This window comes from Lampris incognitus, chromosome 3 (assembly GCF_029633865.1).
Source record: "Lampris incognitus isolate fLamInc1 chromosome 3, fLamInc1.hap2, whole genome shotgun sequence".
Lineage (NCBI taxonomy): Eukaryota > Metazoa > Chordata > Actinopteri > Lampriformes > Lampridae > Lampris > Lampris incognitus.
In genome coordinates this window covers 61,994,138-62,015,611 of record NC_079213.1, presented here as the reverse complement: position 1 = coordinate 62,015,611, position 21,474 = coordinate 61,994,138, and the positions used below count along the sequence as shown (strand labels likewise).

The following is a 21,474-nucleotide window of genomic DNA, read 5'->3' as shown; positions in this document are numbered from 1 at the left end:
CACACACACAAATGGCCTTCAGGCTGCAATCTAATCTATTTCTCATATGGAGAAGCATTTCTCATCAACTCGGCTCTGCTGAATTTTAGGTTCGTACATTTCTCTTCCCCACATAATGTTGTTTTGATGCACCCTTTGAAACTGTAGCCACGGCATGAGGCGGGGCAAAGCTGCGGGGAAAGGGGGGGGTGATTTCTCTCCTCCATTAGGCCTAACTGGAGCCTGGTCTCTTTCTGTAATCATATCTGACTCTGCCAATAGTGCTGCAGGCACATCAAGGAGACACTTACGGGGTACACTTTCACTCTCGTGTGCCTACACCCGTGTAAACACCATGGTGAGAGAACGGCGGAGGTTATCAGTCATCAGTTTGTGTACAGCACGGATCAGAGAGGTTGGCCAGAACATGCTCGCCACTTCTCAGCAAGGTCCAGTAAGGCATTGCTTGATTTTAACCAGACGTGGCCTTAATATAGTTTTAATTAAGTTCGAGGATCGGGCTGTAAATAAGGTCAGTGTCTGTTCTGACAGGATTTATTGGAGCACCTTTCCATGACCGATGATTCAGCATAGCACTATTGGTGATATACTATATTACCAATACATAATGAATCAGGAACACTTTATTTGTCAAATGAAACGAGACATCATTTCCCCCAGCCCACAATGCAACACAAAGACAAAAACACATATCCAGATACTACAAGAACTTCAACAACACACATCCTAACTAACACATATAACACATATATCCAAAATAAACACAAAAAATCACTGTCTCAGGGAATGAACGCCAGCCAGGATGACTGTCGGAACTGCCGGTCTGCATGGGCTAGCAGTTAGCTTAGCCTGCGCTGCTCCCGCATCCTGTCAGACCGCCCTCGATGCTTCCTTCTCGGGTGCAGCTCCAGGCAGGGGCCGTGGTCCTTGCGCCCACCAGATGCAGCAGACCAGGCTACCCCAGCCGATCCAGCGCCAGCTCTCCCAGCCAGACACCCTCGACACACCTCCCCGCACTCCACACGACGACACCAAAAACACCACAGTCAACGCCACTCTCGGTGTTATAAGAACTGCCGGTCTGCATGGGCTAGCAGTTAGCTTAGTCTGCCCCGCTTCCGCGTCCTGTCAGACTGCCCTCGGTGTTACCCCCTCGGTTGCAGCCCCAGGCAGGGGCCGTGGTCCCTGGGCCCACAAGACGCAGCAGACCAAGTTGTCCCAGACATCAAACGAAGACAAAACTTAGACATAGACGTGGACAAAGACACTGCATGGACGATACTGGGTGAGGCCACCACAAACGTGAATTCGCGTCACCATCTTCTCACACCGGTACTGGGTGAGGCTGCCGCAAACGTGAATTCGCGTCACCATCTTCCCACACCAGAAGCAGTATAAGATATTGGGAATTTGTCCTCATACAACCAAGGCTGCAATGTCGGAATTATCGTAACATTTTCCAGTCAGAGACTTGATAACGCACGGGGTGCAACTGTGACTCAAATCTTATTATTAAATCTGGACTCTTGTCTTATTTTCTAAAAAATAAATATGCTCATAAACATGAACAGTACCTGTGCCGCTGCCTTGCTCTGTGGCTGGGTGTGGATGTGACCCAGCAAGGCCCCACAAGGCCTGAGCCTTGAGTCCACCACCCCGCCAACAGGGGGCTCCTTCCCTGGGATGCTGTTGTAGTAGTCGTGCTCTGAGGAGTCCTCATCCTCCCCCCACATTGGCTCCTCTGTCCTGGTGCTCCTGCATGTGAAAAAAGCACAAGGTGAAAAAAGCAATGGTTCAGGGGCGGTAACTATATTTAGATTAAAGAAAAATTTTTACACGGGTCTTCTCAGTGGAGAATTGTAAGTAATCTAGAGCGAAAGAACATCTGCATCCGGCTCTCAGAAATGAATGCCGTGCATCCAGATACTTTATTCTATTCCATTATCCAAACCGCTCATCCTGCTCTCAGGGTTGCAGGGATGCTGAAGCCTATCCCAGCAGTCATTGGGAGGCAGGCGAGGAGACACCCTGGACAGACCACCAGGTGATCACAGGGCGCACACACACACAAACACACCCCTAAGGACAACTTAATAGAGCCGATTCTCCTGACCTACAATGTCTTTGGACTGTGGGAGGAAACCGTTCAAGTGGTCAGGTGTTGTTTAACAAGTTCAGCTCGTTCTTCTGGAACCTTACAAACTTTAAAGTAGGGGTTCATTGAAGCTACCCACTCTTCTATGCATTGCTCTTCATCACTTTGATTCCCACTAAAGACTGAGGACTTTCTGTCTTCCTGTATATAAACCGTGGCTTGGTTTTTCTGTTTGAGGACTACCGCTTCCCTTTGGTCGCTCCTGGCCTGTTCAAGGAGTGCTGTTTGCTCTCTCGTATGAGCAGACTGCTCAACAGGCCTGTCTTCTCAGTTTTAAAACCAATATTCCTCCTTCCCAACCTGCTACTACTTCTACTAGCACCTCCACTACCACTACAACTCATAGTGACGCTAATAACAAAAATATTTAAACATAAAGGAGCTACTGATTCTCAAATAGAATGGGTCATCAGACTGGAAGTGATGTATATAAATAACATGAGTCCCAGTGTTGCTGTTGATGACAGCAGGAAACTAGGACAATAAAAACTGGTCGGGAGTTTGTCCCGTGTCCCCGGCGGCTCCACTGACACTTGCGGTCTGGTGACAGGGTGAGAGGACCCAGTCTCTGAATCAAAGACTTTTGATGTCTGTAGGGATCAAAAACAGAAAGAGGAATCTTGTGGAAATGCAAGATCGGGGTATCAGATCTCCCCATGAGTGAGACAGAAATCAGTGAGAATCCTGTCAGGTTTTTAGTCAGGGAAAAGCCACCATGTAGGAGACTAGGCCTGTGCAATTATAAAGCTTAATAACCACCACCCTGAGTGTAAATCTGCCACTGGCTTTCTTGTAAATGACCATGATGATGTACTTTGCAAAAGTGAAAATGATGGCTGAATCCCTTAGTGACCCTCAGGTTAAATTCTGAGGTGATGTTGTTAGTTTTCTCATCTCCTGAGCAGATTTTGACTTGAAATGAGTGAGAGAGGCTACAATGAACTCATCACTTGAGATGTCAGTGATTAGGAAGGGCAACAGAGGTCCCACGTAAAGTTAAATAACTGTTCCAGGTTCAGGAATCAGGAACATGTATTTGTCGTTTCATTCCATGCACCTGCACTCATGAAATGAAAAGAAATATTGTTTCCCTCAGCCCACAGCAGTCCAACACAAACACAACAACACATCCAAACGACAAGGACACATATATCCAACATATCCACACACAAAAAAAAAGAAAAAATTCACTGTCCAAGAGAGCGAACGCCAAGATGACTGTTGGACTGCCGGTCTGCATCGGCCAGCAGTTAGCAGTTAGTCCTGTCAGACCACCCTCGGTGTCCCCTCCTCGGGCACAGGTCCTGTCAGACCACCCTCGGTGTCTCCTCCTCGGGCACAGCTCCAAGCAGGGCCGTGGTCCCAGGGCTCACCGGACGCAGCAGACCAAGATCCCCCAGCCAATCCAATGCCAGCTCCTCCAGAAAGACACCTTCATGACACTTCCCCGCACTCCACACGACGACACCAAAAATACAGTCAATGCTAAGCGAGGCCGCCGCCAGGCCCCCCTCGGTGTTATCCCAGGCCTGTTAGCCAGTTGACTGATCACTGCCAGCTGTTCTCAGCTTCCGCCTTCGTGAGCGGCGGCCTCGTGAGATCGACAACTTTTATTTTTCTTTTATTAGTTCTTTATATTCTACCCTAACCTCCTCATTTTGTTCTGATTTAGCTATTTTCTGTGCTTAGTTCACTTATCGCTCGATTCTCTAGTTTCTTTCTTATACGAATCTTGTGTTTAGTAGGTAGCTTCCTATTCCCAGTTTGTTGCTAGCTTTGAGCTTAGCCTAGCTGAGCAGTTAGCTCTATTCCATTCGCAGTCAAAACAGCCCCGTTAAAACGATGGTTTGTGGTGACTGCTCCGTAGTTACAGACAGGTTGTCTCTAGTCCGTCTCTCTGGTAGCAGCTGCTTTCGGCTAGGATTACGTTAGATGTGACGGGCACTCCAGATAGCCTTAGCCTCGGGCCTGACAGCAGGCCTGCTATTGTTAGCACTAGCTCAGTAGCCCTGGGCCTGACAGCAGGCCTGCTATTGTTAGCACTAGCTCAGCTTCGTCGGCAGATGCGGCGGAGTTTGTCTCAGTTTACCGGCGTGGGAAGGCTCGCAAGAGCAAGCCAGCCACCGGTCGTGTGGCCTGCTCTGCAGTCACCTCTCCCGACTGCGAACCGGTTTTCTCCACTCACCAGCCCTGTTGGTAGTCCTACCGGCCATCGTGCTTCTCCCACTTCTGTCGACAGAGTAAAGCAACGCACGCTAGTGGTAGGAGACTCCATTACCCGCAATGTTAGATTAGCTTCGCCAGCCTTGGTTCACTGTTTACCCGGGGCCAGAGTCTCCGACATAGAGGATGATCTTAGGGTGCTGGCATCACGGAGGGAGAGTCGGGGAACCAGCACCACTACTTTCAGCAACATTGTTATTCATGTCGGCACCAATAATGCTAGGATGAAGCAATCAGAGATCACAAAAGCCAGCCTAGTCAGAATGCTTGAGTTTGCTAGAAAGATGTGTCGGCATCGATTAATTGTCTCTGGTCCCTTACCTGTGAGGGGTAATGATGAGATGTACAGTAGGCTCACCTCAATGAACCGCTGGCTGGCTCGTTACTGTAATGAGCAGGGATTCGGCTTCGTTGATAACTGGCCTTCTTTCTGGGGCCACCCTTACCTGCTGAAAGTGGACGGCATTCACCCTACTGGGGACGGCGCCGCTCTTTTGTGTAGCAATATAGATAGTTGTTTACGTTTAGTTTGACACTAGGGACTTATCATTCAGCAGGTTGCAGGTGATTAGAGAGCCTGCTAGGTTTAAATCTAGTAGTCAAGTAGTTTAATTAATATGATTAGTAAGGGGATTTCTCATAGTGTAGATTATCAACCTGATAGCTTGGTCTATAACATTGAGACTGTCTCCCTACCCTGCTGTATTGCTCTCCTCTCCTAAATGGGTGAATCACAATAATCTAGTAATTATTCCTACCACTGGTAGTGGTAAAATGTGCAACAAAGTACCTAATAATCTACAAAACCAAACAGCTAATGTTATCAAGAATGTGACCACATATCGCCCAAAGCCAAAACTCTCAACAAGGTGTCTAATTCCAATTAATCTTTCACCTATTGTTAGCTCTAAAGCTCTGCCTACTACTGATCACTTCCAAAGACGCTTAAATTTGGTTTCGTGATCAAGATCACTGTCCACCAAAGCATTACTAATAAATGACCTGATTCTTGAACATAGTTTCGATATGATTGGGTTATGTGAAACATGGCTGAAGCCAAATGTTTTCCTTCCCTTAAATGAAGCTTCCCCACCTGACTATACTTATGCCCATGTAGCTCGGGCAAATAAACAAGGTGGGGGTGTTGCCTTAATATATAAATCTATTTTCAATCTGACTTCTAGACTTGAATCTAAATTCCAGTCTTTTGAGTCTCTTGTTCTTGGTCCATCTCCCTCAGCCATGAATAGACTCGGCTCAATCCAAATTGTGATACTCTATCGGCCTCCTGGCTGTTACTCGTTATTTCTTGAAGAATTTGAAGAATTTGTCTCAGGCCTTGTTACTCTGATGATATTCTAATTCTAGGTGATTTCAATATTCATCTGAATAAGGCTGCTGATCCTCTAAGTAAAGCCTTTCTGGCACTATTTGATACTTTTGGGTTCACTCAGTTTGTTCAAGAGTTGACTCATTGCAGTGGTAACACCCTTGATTTGGTTTTATCTGTCAGGTATCAGGAAAGAACCCAAAAGCAGACGGGACAACCAGGTAAGGGAAGAATCAAGTCTTTATTGAAGTAACCGATCTCAGGGGTGGAGCAGGAGTCGGCTCAGTGGCAGGCAGGCAGAAGTCTATGAAAGGCGACGTTCCAGCCAAGACTGGACCACAGTGGAGGCTTTTTAAGGGTGATGATCGCGTTGATGTCAAGGGAGAGCAGCTGACTGCTTTGATGGCCAGCTGGTGTCAGGGGCGAACGCTTTGATGTCAAGGGCGAGAGGCTGATTGCTTTGAAGTCAAGGGAGAGAGGCTGTGACGGGGGGGTCAGCAGGTGTCAGGGGCGAACGCTTTGATGTCAAGGGCAAGTCAAGGGAGAGAGAGGCTGTGACAGGGGGGTCAGCAGGTGTCAGGGGCGAATGCTTTGATGTCAAGGGCGAGAGGTTGTGACAGTACCCCCCTCCGAGGGGCGTCACCGGGCGACCTACCAGACCCGTCAGGGTGCGTCCTGTGGAAGTCCCGGATGAGGTTCGCGTCCAGGACCAGGCGACGAGGGACCCAACACCTCTCCCCCGGGCCATATCCCTCCCAGTCCACGAGATACTGCAGGCCGCGACCGCAGCGACGAGAGTCCAGGAGACGACGAACGGTGTAAGCCGGATGATCGTTGATCATACGAGGAGGTGGGGGCGGGGGGACCGGAGGAACTAGAGGGCTGGTAGAGACAGGTTTGAGGCAGGACATATGGAAGGAAGGGTGAACCCGGAGAGCGCGGGGCAGCTTCAGACGTACCACGGAGGGGTTAATGACTTTGACAATGGGAAAGGGACCAATATACCTGGGGGACAGTTTCTTAGCGTCCGATTTCAAGGGTAGATCCTTGGTAGAGAGCCATACCTGGTCACCGGGGGAGTAGTCCGGAGCAGGGGTGCGATGACGATCCGCCAAGCGCTGGTAATGGCCGGAGGTTCTGAGCAGTGCGGCTCGGGCTCGCTGCCAGGTCCGACAGCACTGACGGACATGGGCCTGGACAGACGGAACCGGAATGTCTACCTCTTGAGAAGGAAAAAGGGGGGGCTGATAGCCGTAAAGGCATTGAAAAGGGGACAACCCAGTAGCAGACGATGGCAAGGTGTTATGGGCATAGTCTACCCAGGGAAGTTGTGAGGTACAAGAGGATGGGTTGGCAGACACCAGACAGCGGAGGACAGTCTCCAATGCCTGGTTGGCCCTCTCGGCCTGGCCATTGGTCTGAGGATGGAACCCCGATGACAGGCTGACGGTGGCACCGATGGCAGAGCAGAAAGCCTTCCAGACAGCAGAAGTGAACTGGGGGCCACGGTCAGACACTATATCACGGGGAAGACTGTGGACCCGGAAAACCTCCCTGACCAGCAGATCCGCAGTCTCTCGGACCGAAGGCAGTTTAGACAAGGGCAAAAAGTGAGCGAATTTACTGAAGCGATCAACAACAGTCAGTACAACGGTGTTACCGTCGGAGGCGGGCAGACCAGAGACGAAATCCAAGGACAGATGCGACCGGGGACGTTGTGGAACAGGCAAGGGGGCGCAGCAGACCGGCACTGGCCCGAGTGGAGGGCTTATTCTGGGCACAAACGGACAGGCAGAAACAAAAGACCCAGTATCCTCCATCATGGAAGGCCACCAGAACTGCCTGCGGAGGAAGGCTAGGGTACGGGTTACTCCAGGATGGCAGGTAAGTTTGGAAGAGTGAGCCCACTGCAACACGCTAGATCTAACAGCGTCTGGAACAAACAAGCGCCCGGGGGGACCGTTACCTGGGTCAGGCTGAGTCTGTTGTGCTGCCTTGACCTCCCTTTCAATGTTCCAGGTGACAGCCGCAGCCGCAACCACACAGGTAGAGGGAACGATGGTGTCAGGTTGGAGCTTGGGCTCAGACTCCTCCCCATGCACACGAGACAGAGCATCGGGCTTGGCATTCCTGGAGCCAGGGCTTGACACCCAACAGGGGACAGACTGAGGCAGAGCAGACTGGAGGCATAAGGCATGACAGACGGGACTCCAACTTAAAATTCTGGCCAATGACCAATCAATATGGGGACTATGCTTAACCAACCAAGGATGACCAAGTACAATGGGAGCAAATGGAGAATTGATAACAAAAAAACTTAACTCCTCTTGATGGTTTCCCGACAACAGGAGGTGCACAGGCTCCGTCTTAGAGGTTATCCGGGCCAGGAGACGTCCATCCAGGGCATTAGCTTCAAGAGGCTGGTCCAGACTCACAGTGGCAAGACCTAACTGCTTCACAACACTTGCATCCAAAAAGCTTTCATCAGCTCCAGAGTCAATTAAAGCCAAAAGTTTAGTGGACTGACCTTTAAAACTGATGGTAGCTTGCAACTGGGTACGTGGACGAGGAGACAGAGGGCAGACAGTTGGGCTCACGAGGATCCTCCCCCTCCCTCGTGAGCCTGCAAGTCTTGACGGACGGTGAGGGCAGGAGGCGAGAAAGTTGCCAGGCTGACCACAATACAAGCAGCTGTTCTCGGTGATGCGGCATTGACGCTCCTCCGGGTTGAGCCGGAAGCGGCCGAGTTGCATCGGCTCCGAAGCTGGGGAAGAGTCACGCCTCGGGCTTTCTCGGAGGACGTCAGCCTCAGGCGAGCGAGCTCGGCCCCCAGAGTTTGGAGGTGTGGCCCGTGGTAAGTGGTTGTGACCAGGAAAGTGGCGCGTCCTCTCTCGCCTCCGCTCCCGGAGACGGTTGTCCACACGAATGGCCAGGGTAACCAATTCCTCCAACCCTCCAGGCTCGGGGTAGGAAACCAATTTGTCCTTTATGGATTTGCTGAGACCGTTGGAAAAGCCGGCCTGGAGGGACTCGTTGTTCCATCCGCTCTCCGCTGATAGCGTACGGAACTCAACTGAGTAGTCAGCGACGCTGCGGGAACCCTGGCGGAGAGAGATCAGTCTTTTTGACGCATCCTTTCCCTGCACGGGATGATCAAAAACCTGGCGAAAAGCAGTGGTGAACTCAGCGTAGGATGAGGAAGTGGAGGCCCGCATCTCCCACACCGCTGTAGCCCAATCCAGGGCGCTTCCCCGGAGAAGACCCATGATGTAAGCGACTTTGGCTCCATCCGTGGAATATGACTGGGGCTGCTGGTTAAACACAATCTCACACTGCATCAAAACAGGGCGACAAAGTCCAAAATCTCCATCATACTTATCGGGCTGGGCAACCCATGGTTCCTTAGCTGAAGTTGATGGTGCTGGGGGTGGCGGAGCTGGAGGGGCGGGTCCCGGGCTAGCAGAGGCACCAAGTTGGGTCTGGATTCCGGAGATCTTTGAGCCAAGCTCACGGAGGGCGTCAGCCATCTCCTGTAGCACCTGGCTGTGCTGGCCGAGGACCGATTCCTGGTTGGCTACAGCCTGGCAGACCGTGGCCAGGTCTGTGGTGGAATGGTCTGCTGGGTCCATAGTGGCTGGAACGTACTGTCACGTATCAGGAAAGAACCCAAAAGCAGACGGGACAACCAGGTAAGGGAAGAATCAAGTCTTTATTGAAGTAACCGATCTCAGGGGTGGAGCAGGAGTCGGCTCAGTGGCAGGTAGGCAGGCAGGCAGGCAGAAGTCCATGAAAGGCGACGTTCCAGCCAAGACTGGACCACAGTGGAGGCTTTTTAAGGGTGATGATCGCGTTGATGTCAAGGGAGAGCAGCTGACTGCTTAGATGGCCAGCTGGTGTCAGGGGCGAACGCTTTGATGTCAAGGGCGAGAGGCTGATTGCTTTGAAGTCAAGGGAGAGAGGCTGTGAGGGGGGGGGGTCAGCAGGTGTCAGGGGCGAACGCTTTGATGTCAAGGGTGAGAGGCTGTGACATTATCTAAAGGAATAGCTGTTTCTGATCTGAATGTCTTACCACCACATCTACTGTGTCAGATAATTTTCTCATCAAATTTGAAGCATTATTGGCCTGTCCAGTTAATGTCAGCACAGATGTAATTGCCACTCGCCATATTGGTCCCCCCACTGTAGCTGCATTTGGCCAGCATCTGCCTGAAGTCTTGGCTCCTTTCACTGTGGTAAATAACTCTGTTGAAAATTTCACTAGTGACTTAAATGTGGCCCTCTCTAGTCTCCTCGGTTCAGTTGCACCTCTCACTACCAGAGCTAGGCGACTAAAGAGGCCTACACCCTGGTTTAATGATGAGACACGTGCTCTTAAGCGGACCTGCAGGAGACTGGAACGTAAATGGCAAAAATCAAAATTGGGAGTTTTTTACCTATCGTGGCACGAGTGTTTACTGAAATACAAGAGTGCTTTATCTACTGCAAAAACATCGTATCTCTCTCACTTAATAAATATTAATAAACATAACCCCAGATTTCTCTTTGACACTGTATCTAAACTTACTAAAAAGCAGCCGTCTATTAGCTGCTCACCATTCACAACCCATGAATTTCTAGATTTTTTCTGCAATAAGGTTGAGGAGATCTTAAACAAAATTAGTTCTTCAACTCCATCTTCTCCTGCAGATCGTGTCTTACTAAATTCATATCTACACAATGAGTCTCTGACAGCTTTTGAGACTAAATCTCTTGATACTTTGACTAAGTTCGTGTTAGCTTCTAAACCAACTGCTTGCCTACTTGATCCCTTACCAGCAAAACCGTTTAAAGACATCTGGCCTTTTCTTGGACCTACAATGCTAGACATCGTTAATTTATCTCTTACTACTGGCATTGCTCCCCGCAGTTTTAAGACAGCTGTGGTTAAACCTCTACTGGGTCTTTTAATAACTATCAACCAGTCTCTAATCTTCCATTCTTCTCTAAAATACTAGAGAGAGTTGTGTATCAACAACTTTCGACCCATGTAAAAGCAAACCATCTATATGAACCTTTTCAGTCAGCCTTCAGGCCCTGTCACTCCACTGAAACTGCTCTGACCAGAGTGGTGAATGATCTTTTACTGGCTATCGACTCTGATTCTACTTCTGTGCTTCTACTACTGGACCTCAGTGCAGCCTTTGACACCATTGATCACTGTATACTATTAGACAGATTAAATTGTAATTTTGGCGTCTCTGGCTTAGCTCTCTCTTGGCTTAAATCCTACTTATCTGGAAGAACACATTGCGTCTGCTATAATAATATTATATCAAAATTTTCTGACATTAAATATGGTGTGCCTCAGGGCTCAGTTCTTAGCCCTCTACATTTCTCTCTTTACATTACACCTCTTGTCCAAATTATATGCAGTTATGGAATAAATTTCAATTGCTATGCTGATGATACTCAGCTGTATGTGCCTATAAGGGCTGATGATCATACTCAAATGACTAACTTAGAGGCCTGCTTGGCTACTGTGAAAAACTGGATGTCACTTAACTTTCCGCTTTTAAATTCAGATAAAACCGAGATGCTGGTCAGTGGCCCTGCTAGACACAGACACCAATTTGATCAAGTAACGATAACAATCGACAACTCTGTGGTTTCACAAAGTGTGGCAGCCAAAAATCTTGGTGTTACGTTTGATCCCAGCCTTTACTTTGATAAGCACATTAAAGAAATCACCAAGACTGCCTTTTTTTCACTTACGTAACATAGCTAAAATTCTGTCTTTTCTCTCCATGGCTGATGCAGAGACTCTAATACATGCATTTGTTTCATCCAGACTTGATTACTGTAATGTTCTGTTCTCAGGTCTGCCACATTCTAGTACAAAAAGTCTTCACATGGTTCAGAATGCTGCTGCTAGAATCCTAACTAAAACTAGGAAATTTTACCATATTACACCAATTCTTGCCTCCCTTCATTGGCTTCCTATCCATGTTAGATCAGAATACAAGGTGCTTCTGCTGACTTATAAAATCCTAAATGGGCTTGCCCCATCTTACCTGTCTGATCTCCTTAAACCTTACATGCCATCTCGAGCTCTTCATTCTCAAAATACAGGGCTCCTGTGTGTACCCAAAGTTAAAAAGAAGTCAGCTGGTGGCAGGGCCTTTTCCTATCAGGCTCCATTGTTGTGGAATAACCTGCCTGCTGCCATCAGACAATCAGAGTCTGTTGAGTCCTTTAAATTCAAACTTAAAACTCATCTTTTTGCCTTAGCTTACAATTAGTTGCCTTTAAGTTGAGTGCTTCACAACCTGCACTGGTGGGTTGGTTTTCTGTCTCAATGAATTTACCAACCGCTGTTCTGCCGACGAGATTATCGAGTATAGATTACAGAGTATAGATTATGACTAATTGATGACTTAATTGATTATGGCTAATGACTATTGCAAACTGTTCTCTTCTCTAACGTGTCTTTTCTCTCTCTCTGAATGATGTCTTCTCCTTTCTCTTTTTCTGTGTTTGAATGGTGTCATGTGAGTCTCTCTTGCGTGCACGTGCAGTCGGTTCTCCTCCCAGGTCTCCGTGGTGATGGTGGTCGCCATTTAGATGCTGCCTGCCCTTCCTCTCCTTACATAAGTTTTTTTTTTTTACATGATGATGCTGGTCACGTGGCTTGGGTCCTGGACTGTTCTGTTGGCATCTGGACACTGCTTGGCATCCTGTGCATCATATTCTTCATAAATTTTATGTCCATTATAATTCTGTTATCCTCTTTCAATGTTGTATTATGTAAATTGCGTGAACACAATATCCATTGCACGCTGTCCGTCTTGGGAGAGAGATCCCTCCTCTGTTGCTCTCCCTGAGCTTTCTTCCTATTTTCTCTCCCTGTTAAAGGGTTCTTTTTTAGGGAGTGGTTCCTTATCCGATGAGAGGGTCTAAGGACAGGATGTTCTGTTGCTGTTAAGCCCACTGAGGCAAATTTGTCATTTGTGATATTGGACCATACAAATAAAATTGATTTGATTTGATTTGATTTATCGGAACTGCCGGTCTGCATGGGCTAGCAGTTAGCTTAGCCAGCCCCGCTTATGCGTCCTGTCAGAACGCCCCCGGTTTTTCCTCCTGGGACGCAGCTCCAGGCAGGGCGGTGGTCCCTGGGCCCACAGGACGCAGCAGATCAAGCTCTCCCAGCCAATCCAGCGCCAGCTCTCCCAGCCATCAAACGAAAACACAAACTTAGATGCAGATGTGGACAAAGGCACTGCATGGACGGTACTGGGTGAGGCTGCCGCAACGGTAAATTTGCGCCGCCATCTTCCCACACAGGCACTGGGTGAGGCTGCTGCGAATGTGAATTCGCGCAGCCATCTTCCCACACCGGAAGCAGTGTGGTTGTGGAGCTACTTTGATATTAGCCTCTCTTCTTTCTTTTTTCCTAGCAGCAGGGCTGGAAACTACTCCCTAAAACGTTCTCACATTTAAATTTACATTTACTCATTTGGCAGACGCTTTATCCAAAGCAACTTAAGAGTCAGCTATTACCAGATAAGTTTGAGCGTTAGCAACTGGGATCATAGAGCGCTACATCATATTATAGCAGTACTTTATGAAGTAGAAGTAGAACATTTTCCCCATAATGGTCACATGATAGCCAAGGGTGCATGTCAAGTCAAGCACATTTAGTGTAGGTGCAGCTTAGATCATCAATAGGCTCAGAATAGCACAAAGTAAAAAGCGGACCGTTACCACAAAACAATAGAAATTGGCAAATTACATCATGAGAGCATAACCATGGCAAATGCAAGTAGAGAAAGGCTCAATGCTAGACACCAACATTAATGGTGATTAATTACGTATGAGCCCAGCAGTCGGCGCTATTTGTATTTACTGCAAAGTATCACCAATCCATTTATTAAGGATTAAGGTAGGCCTTGTGGAGGAAAGTCTTTAGGCCTTTTTTTTTGCATTTCCCCCCCCTTTTTCTCCCCAATTGTATCAAGCCATTATTACCCCACTCTTCCGAGATGTCCCGGTTGCTGCTCCACCCCCTCTGCTGATCTGGGGAGGGCTGCAGACTACCACATGCCTGTTCCAACACATGTGGAGTCACCAGCCGCTTCTTTTCACCTGACAGTGAGAAGTTTCACCAGGAGGACGTAGCGCGTGGGAGGATCACGCTATTCCCCCCCCCCCGGTGTCCCCTCCCCCCTGAATAGGTGCCCCGATCGATCAGAGGAGGCGCTAGTGCAGTGACCAGGACACATCCAGCTTCCCACCCACAGACAAGGCCAATTGTTCCTGTAGGTACGCCCGACCAAGCCAGAGGTAACACGGGGATTCAAACTGATGATCCCCATGTTGGTAGGCAACAGAATAGACTGCCACGTCATCTGGATGCCCCTTTAGGTCTTTCTGGAAGGAAGCAAATGAGTCAGTAACTCTGACGGAATCAGGAGGTCTTTTTGCGATTGTTCGGCAAGCAAGGTAAGAGAAGAGTCTGGACGGAGACCTAGTCACTGAAAAGTTAGGGAGTTTGTATTTAAGTCAAGTCAATTTTATTTGTATAGCCCAACATCACAAATTACAAATTTGCCACGGGGTCTTTACAGCAATTCAAAATCCTGTCCTTAGACCCTCGCATCGAATAAGGAACATCTCTCTCTAAAAAAAAAAACCTTTAACAGGGAGAAAAAACAGGAAGAAACCTCAGGGAGAGCAACAGAGGAGGGATCTCTCTCCCAAGATGGACAAATATGGGTGTTGTGTGTACACAATTTCCACAATACAACATTGAAGGAGGATAAAAAAAATTGCTAATGGAATTATAAAATATATGAAGAATATGATGAGGAGGATGCCAAGCAGTGTCCAGATGCCACCGAACAGCCCAGGACCTGAGCCACGTGACTACCATCACCATGGAGACCTGACAGGAGGACAGACTGCACATGCACACAGGGAAGACTCACATCACACTATTCACATACACAGGAGAAGAGAAAGGAGAAGACATCATTCAGAGAGAGAGAGAAAACATTTGTGAGAGAAAAGAACAGTTTGCAACAGTCAATAATCTATACGCTATAATCTCATCAGCAGAACAGGGCTTAGTTAATTCATTGAGACAGAAACTGGCCCGCCACGCAGTACACGTTGTGCTCAACTTAAAGGCAACTAATTGTAGGTTAAGGCAAAAAGACGAGTTTTAAGTTTGGATTTAAAGGACTCAGCAGACTTTGATTGTCTGACGACAGCAGGCGCGTTATTCATAAGAACGGGGCCCACAGGAAAAGGCCTTGCCATCTGTCGACTTCTTTTTAATTTCGGGTACACACAGGAGCCCTGTATTTTGAGAGTTGCGAGCTCGAGATGGACTGTACGGTTTAAGGAGATCAGGCAGATAAAAGGGGGCAAGCCCATTTAGGATTTTATAAGTCAACAGAAGCACCTTGAAGTCTGATCTAACTTGGATAGGAAGCCAATGAAGGGAGGCAAGAATTGGTGTAATATGGTCCAATTTTTTAGTCTTGGTTAGGATTCTAGCTGGAGCATTTCGAACCATCTGAAGACTTTTAGTACTAGCATGTGGCAGACCTGAAAACAGAACATTACAGTAATCAAGTCTGGATGAAATAAATGCATGTAATAGTCTCTGTGTCAGCCATGGACAGGAAAGACCTAATTTAGAGTTGTCGATTGTTATGGTTACTTGATCAAATTAGTATCTGTGTCTAACAGAGCCAACAACCAGCATCTCAGTTTTATCTGAGCAGGAAATTTGGTGACATCCAATTTTTCACAGCAGTCGAGCAGCCCTCTAACTTAATCCGTTGAGTATGATCATCAGCCCTTAGAGAAGAAGAAGAAAGCCACTTTATTTTGTCATTGTACAGTTGTTCGGTTACAATGAAATGTGTTCTCTGCATTCAGCCCATCCTATTGTATAAGAGCAGTGGGCAGCTTCAGCGCCCGGAGACCAACTCCAGTTCTTCTTTCCATTGCCTTGGTCAGGGGTGCAGACAAGAATATTAACCCTAATATATATGTCTTTTGATGGTGGGAGGAAATCAGAGCACCCGGCGGAACCCCATGCAGACACGGGGAGAACATGCAAACTCCACACTGAAAGAACATGGGACAGCCTGGGGTTCAAACCCAGGATCTTCTTGCTGTGAGGCAACAGTGCTAACCACTGGGCCACCGTGCCCACATAAAGCATACAGAGGCACATACAGATGAGTATCATCTGCATAGCAATGGAAATTTATTCCATGACCATGTATAATTTGGCCATGAGGTGAAATATAAAGAGAGAAATGAGGGCCAAGAACCGAGACCTGACGTACGCCATATTTAATGTCAGAGAATTTCGATGTAATATTATTATAGCAGACACACTGCATTCTTCCAGATAAGTAGGACTTAAGCCAAAAGAGAGCTAAACCAGAGTAACCAAAATTACAATTTATTCTGTCTAATAGTATACAGTGATCAATGGTGTCAAAGGCTCCACTGAGGTCCAGTAGTAGAAGCACAGAGGTGGAATCAGAGTCCATAGCAAGTAGAAGATCGTTCACCACTCTGGTCAGAGCAGTTTCATAGAACCTGACACTGGGCTGGATCCGCCCACAGTCCAGCAGATCAGCATAGGAATCACATCCACCCATAGACCTCCCCCCCCACCTCTGCGCTGATTCCGGCAGATCATTATAGCAATCACATTCGCTCCTAGACTACCCTGTGCCTCTAGCCAGGGTGTGGCCTCCTAAGGTCCCATTTTTAAGTTCACAGCTATGGCATGGATCTGGGTCAGTTACGGCCCAAAGCTGGTACAGATCCGTAAGCTGGATCCGCACTGGTATTGGCCTATTGTGCAAAAAGACACTGGCGCAGATCCGTTTTGCGGCTCCACGCCAGATGCTGGGATACAAGCGGCCCGGACCCTGCCAAGTTTCATTTTGCTGTCTGGGGAGTGTAGTGTTGTCTTACCTCTCCATTGAAGCCATGGTTTTGGGTGGGCTGTGAAGGTACTGTTTGAATTGCAGTTCGAAGGCTTGACCAATGGTACTGATGACACTCTGGGCTAAACCATCCGAGCACTCCAGGATGTGACAAGCTAAAGGAGAAAGAGAGTCAATGGGGGCAAGACATTTTGCCAGTTGGCACAGGCATTCGGCTGAAAACTCATGGCCCGATATTAAAAATTATATTTTAAAACGTTTTATCTCATCTCACAATTTCCATAAGTCTATGTTGAGGGGTTTTTCCCCCTTGAATTAATGATGCAGTCTTGACAAAGATTTGGGGCTAATGCCGTAGCTTATTGGAATTTTTTTTTTAAAAGCCCCGAGATAGCAAAAATCTCCAAGTTTATATCACAGTAAGTTTGGCTTTCATCAAAGGAATAATTTCAGACAGGTAGCTGTCATTTTTTTTTTGGGTGGCCATAAAGAGGCACAGCAATCAGTGACAGCATCTTAATGAACACATGGGAGTGAGAGATGATAGGACAGATAATACAGCTGGGCAGGGAGTCATCCTCATCTACTTTAAGAGGTGTTTCCAGAAGATACCTCTCTGATTGACTGGGTCTTTGGCCACGTACGCAACATAGTCAGGTGTGTCCTGCAACAGAAAGCAGGAGAAATGCACACTCGGTAAATCCACAAGAACCAAGGTGATGTAACAAAAGTAAAGCCATCATTGATTCTCTGGGTCATGAGATCGGAGGCTGGTGCAAAGATGACTCCGTCAAACATGCAGTCAGCCAAAAAAAGGGAACAATACATGGCACTTACTGTGTCTCCCCCAGAAGCGAATGAGATGGACTGCATGGGATGATGTGCTATCACCTGAAAATACAAGGGGATAAGATTCGTCTGGTTTTTACAGCTCTTCTTCTTCTCTTCGTTTCTCCACCTTAAAGGTTGAAATGGTGTCAAACAGAGGGCCCGAGGCAAATGAGCCCCGCATGGTCACTGCACTTTGCTGCCATTTTTTGTTTTGGTGTGATGTCTGGGCGTGTTTGAGTTGAGCGGGAATCATGGAGGGTTGTGTGAAGTGTGTAGACACAGTTGACACAATGGCAGACAGAAGAACACAAACAAGCTCTCAACCGCTCTCGCCATCATATCAATACAGATGTGATACCTGAAATGGAAATACGTCATCAGCAAAAGAGGATTCACAAGCGATGATGAGTTTGCAGCATTTTTACTGTGCAAAGTAATGATTTGCCCCCCCCCCCCCCCCCCACATCGTGGTCAAATATGAAGATTTCTGGTTTTGGAAAGCGTGAGGGGAGTTGCACTGAGAGAGGCGTTGATGGGGAGGAGGGGTGTTTTTGCAATCATCATAACACACCTGTAGGAGGCGCTGTTTCACACCATTACAGCGTCTACCTTTAACCGTCGATTTCAGTGGAGTGTAAATAATCGCCGACGATGAACTGTGAGGCTGGAGGACACAAAACAAACACATCTCTGTGGTGCATTTGGTAGGGAGGTCGGTCTAACCTGGCGTGTGGTCGGGATGAGCAGGCTGAGGCCTTCTATGGAGATATTGACTGCGATGCTCATACCAGCGAAACGTAGGTTACTCTTCCCCATGATGGACTGCAGGGCTTTGTTCAGGGCCTGCACCAAGAAAGAAAGAAGCAGCGGTGGGGACGAACTAAACACATTAACGATAAAGCTCTGCTACAATCGATAAAATGTAACTGTCAGTTTTGAAAAATGGAAATGAAAATACATGTCTATGCAAGGCTTACAGGGACACACACACACAGACACACACATGCACGCACGCACGCACACACACACACACACACACACACACACACACACACACACACACACACACACACACACACACACACACACAAGCAGCAGACCTCCAGTACTGACCTTCCTCCTCCATGCCCCCTTGCCCCCGGGCACAGCTTCACACAGCCGATTGATGGCTTCCCTGTTGGGCGGTTTGGGGAAAGGTCAAGGATCAGCCAAACCAGAGGAACAGACGGGCTTCTGATCAGCTAAACAGGCAGGCTACAGGGTTCTGTGTTCACACCGACCGCTGAATGAACTACAACACATACAGACTCTTTTTAAATCCCACTGAATGTATCTGAGGGGCTCGAACGAAAATACTGTGGCCGAAACGTAACAAGGTCTTGGGATGATCCGTTATGTAAGCTGAAAGGAACAGCAGGCCAGTGTTCCTTCCCTCTGGCTGAAGTCATAAAGGTCACGGTTCCATCACAGTCCAAAAGGTCAAGACGACGGTGTCGGCAAGTCACACTGGGAGAGGTCAGACTGTCTCTGGTTATGACATCAAAATCCTGTTCAAACTCTCTTCTCATCACTTCTCATCACTACCGCACGCATCACCCCGTATGAAGCTTGTTATATGAGCATCTGCAGAACTAGATCACTAGAACCACCAGGGCCGCCATTTTGACAGTTTTGGATTTTCAAAGTTTACTTTGTGGGAAAAAAAAAATACAGACCACCGCTTGCTGAATGCTCCTAAAACTGCATATATTTGCATAAAAATGAGTTTCAGATCAATGCCACAAAAAAAAGTTATGATAAGATCTACCTAAAACGACAATGAGCGGTCAAAATGACGGCGTATAATTTGCACGTGATCGTGTGCGTCATGTCAGTATTTATGACGTGCGTTGGTCGCGTCATTTCCTTCATGAAGTTCGTTGCGCCGTCCTAGAAACTCACTAGCGCCCTCCAGTGCAGATAAATAGTCTAAATTTGATTTGTGATTATGTCCAACATGTCATTGAACATAATCGTATTTACAGGCGTTGGACAGCGGCCATTTTAAATTGTTTGAAAAATAGTAATAAAGTTGTTAAAATGTTAATTTTGGTGTCAGTTAGTTTCCTAACAGACACACTAACATATGTAATGCATTCATATCTCAACTGGGTATTTACCTTGACAGAATATAGAGTTTAAAAAAACCGTTGCAGTCATTTTGACCACCCACGGTGGTTTTAGGTAGGAGTGAAGTCCCGGTCGTTCTAGTAGCTAACATAGCTAACAAAGGTGCCTTGGGTCCAGAGTCACGCATGCCCTCATTAATCTTGCATGCATGCATTTGCCACATGCACATCTCTCCTAGTTCAGAGCCCATCACTTAAGCACTCAGTCCATTTCTCTGGTGCGCTGGAGTTCTCGGCATGTTATATCTTTGCAGTTAGACCACCATAACTCCCGGGACTCGCCGGCTTAATGGGTGTTGATGTGGCCCCGTCCCCATGTGTCTAACCTGAGACGTCAGACAGAAGTCGGGCTGAGACGGGAGCTCAGGGGCTGGCTGATGGGGACAGGAGGCGGCCTGCCAGTCAGGAACACTGCCCCTATCAAATGTCTCTTCAATATTTAAAAAGCAACATCCCCGGCCCAATGTCAAGTGAAAGCTCTCGGGGCTTGTTTATTGTTGTTGTGTGTGTTTTTTTATTGTTATTTTTCTTATTTTAAAAACAAACAAACAGACAAAACACCACAGTGTGTGAGTGATTCATGAGTTGACAGGACAGTGTGGGGAGAGAATGTGACTTGTTTTTTTTTGTCTGCCGTTGTGTGTGTGTGTGTGTGTGTGTGTGTGTGTGTGTGTGTGTGTGTGTGTGTGTGTGTGTGTGTGTGTGTGTGTGTGTGTGTGTGTGTGTGTGTGTGTGTGTGTGTGTGTGTGTGTGCGTGCTGGTAAATGGCTTAACACTGCAGGACCTGCAGAAGAGGCTGTTGTGTGCACACAGAGACTTCATAAAATCCATCCATCCATCCAATATCCAAACTGCTTATCCTGCTCTCAGGGTCGCGGGGATGCTGGAGCCTATCCTAGCAGTCACTGGGCGGCAGGTGGGGAGACACCCTGGACAGGCCGCCAGGCCATCACAGGGCCCACACACACACACACACACACACACACACACACACACACACACACACACACACACACACACACACACACACACACACACACACACACACACACACACACACACACACATTCACACCTAGGGACAATTTTACGTTAGCTGAGGATAGCTAAAAATTGTTTTTATAATGCTCATTTTAGCCACGCTATCTACCGAGCTAAAGTTGTTTTAAGTATTTATACATTCTGACTAACTTCAATCATAAATATTAAAATATATATATTGTAACACTTTACAGCAACGTTAATCTGTAAACAAGGCAAAAATACAGATAAGGACTGCTAGCTTCTAGCTAACGACAAGCACAATCCACATTCAGAGCCTTTTCAGTTCTTTGCAGACATTTTAGCCATTTACCTAAATTAGCTCTGAACTGTTGCCCAAGTTAATATTAACTTGCCAGCAAGCTAACTTTGTTAATTAACTAGCTAGCTTGTTAACACTTCTGATCAGCTCACCCAAGACGCATGTTAATGCCATGTGAGAACAGGGCCCAAGTTACTTAGCTAACGTTAAGTTGTACCGCCACGTTAGATAAGACATACATTTAACAAATATAACCTCAATTAACGGCAATACAAGTATAAAATTATATAAAATTATTATTATTCATAAATCCGTTTTTTTTTTATTGTGAGGTTCGCTCTCTTTATTTTGTTTTTCTGTGTTGTTAGTCTTTTCCTTTTCTTTTGGCAGCCCATTGACCTTTTTGCTTGTGTTTTCTTAGACAGTCAGAAAAAAGAAAGGATACACAGATTATGCAGTTTTCCTAGTTCCTTTGCCAGTGACCCAAAAACATGATTACAGAAGCAA

General features: G+C 47.2%; 1 protein-coding gene across 1 annotated transcript in view; it reads right to left on the bottom strand.

Annotated features, from left to right (window-relative positions):
* The window catches only part of shc2 (SHC (Src homology 2 domain containing) transforming protein 2), a 65,264-nt gene that overhangs the window by 6,921 nt on the left and 36,869 nt on the right, over positions 1-21,474 (bottom strand). Inside the window, exons 3-8 of the mRNA XM_056277449.1 lie at positions 18,611-18,671; positions 18,221-18,340; positions 17,504-17,557; positions 17,279-17,330; positions 16,695-16,821; positions 1,575-1,755 (exon numbers count right to left, since the gene is read on the bottom strand). Of these exons, the coding sequence (XP_056133424.1) occupies positions 1,575-1,755; positions 16,695-16,821; positions 17,279-17,330; positions 17,504-17,557; positions 18,221-18,340; positions 18,611-18,671 (595 nt within the window). The remainder of the gene's footprint in view (positions 1-1,574; positions 1,756-16,694; positions 16,822-17,278; positions 17,331-17,503; positions 17,558-18,220; positions 18,341-18,610; positions 18,672-21,474) is intronic.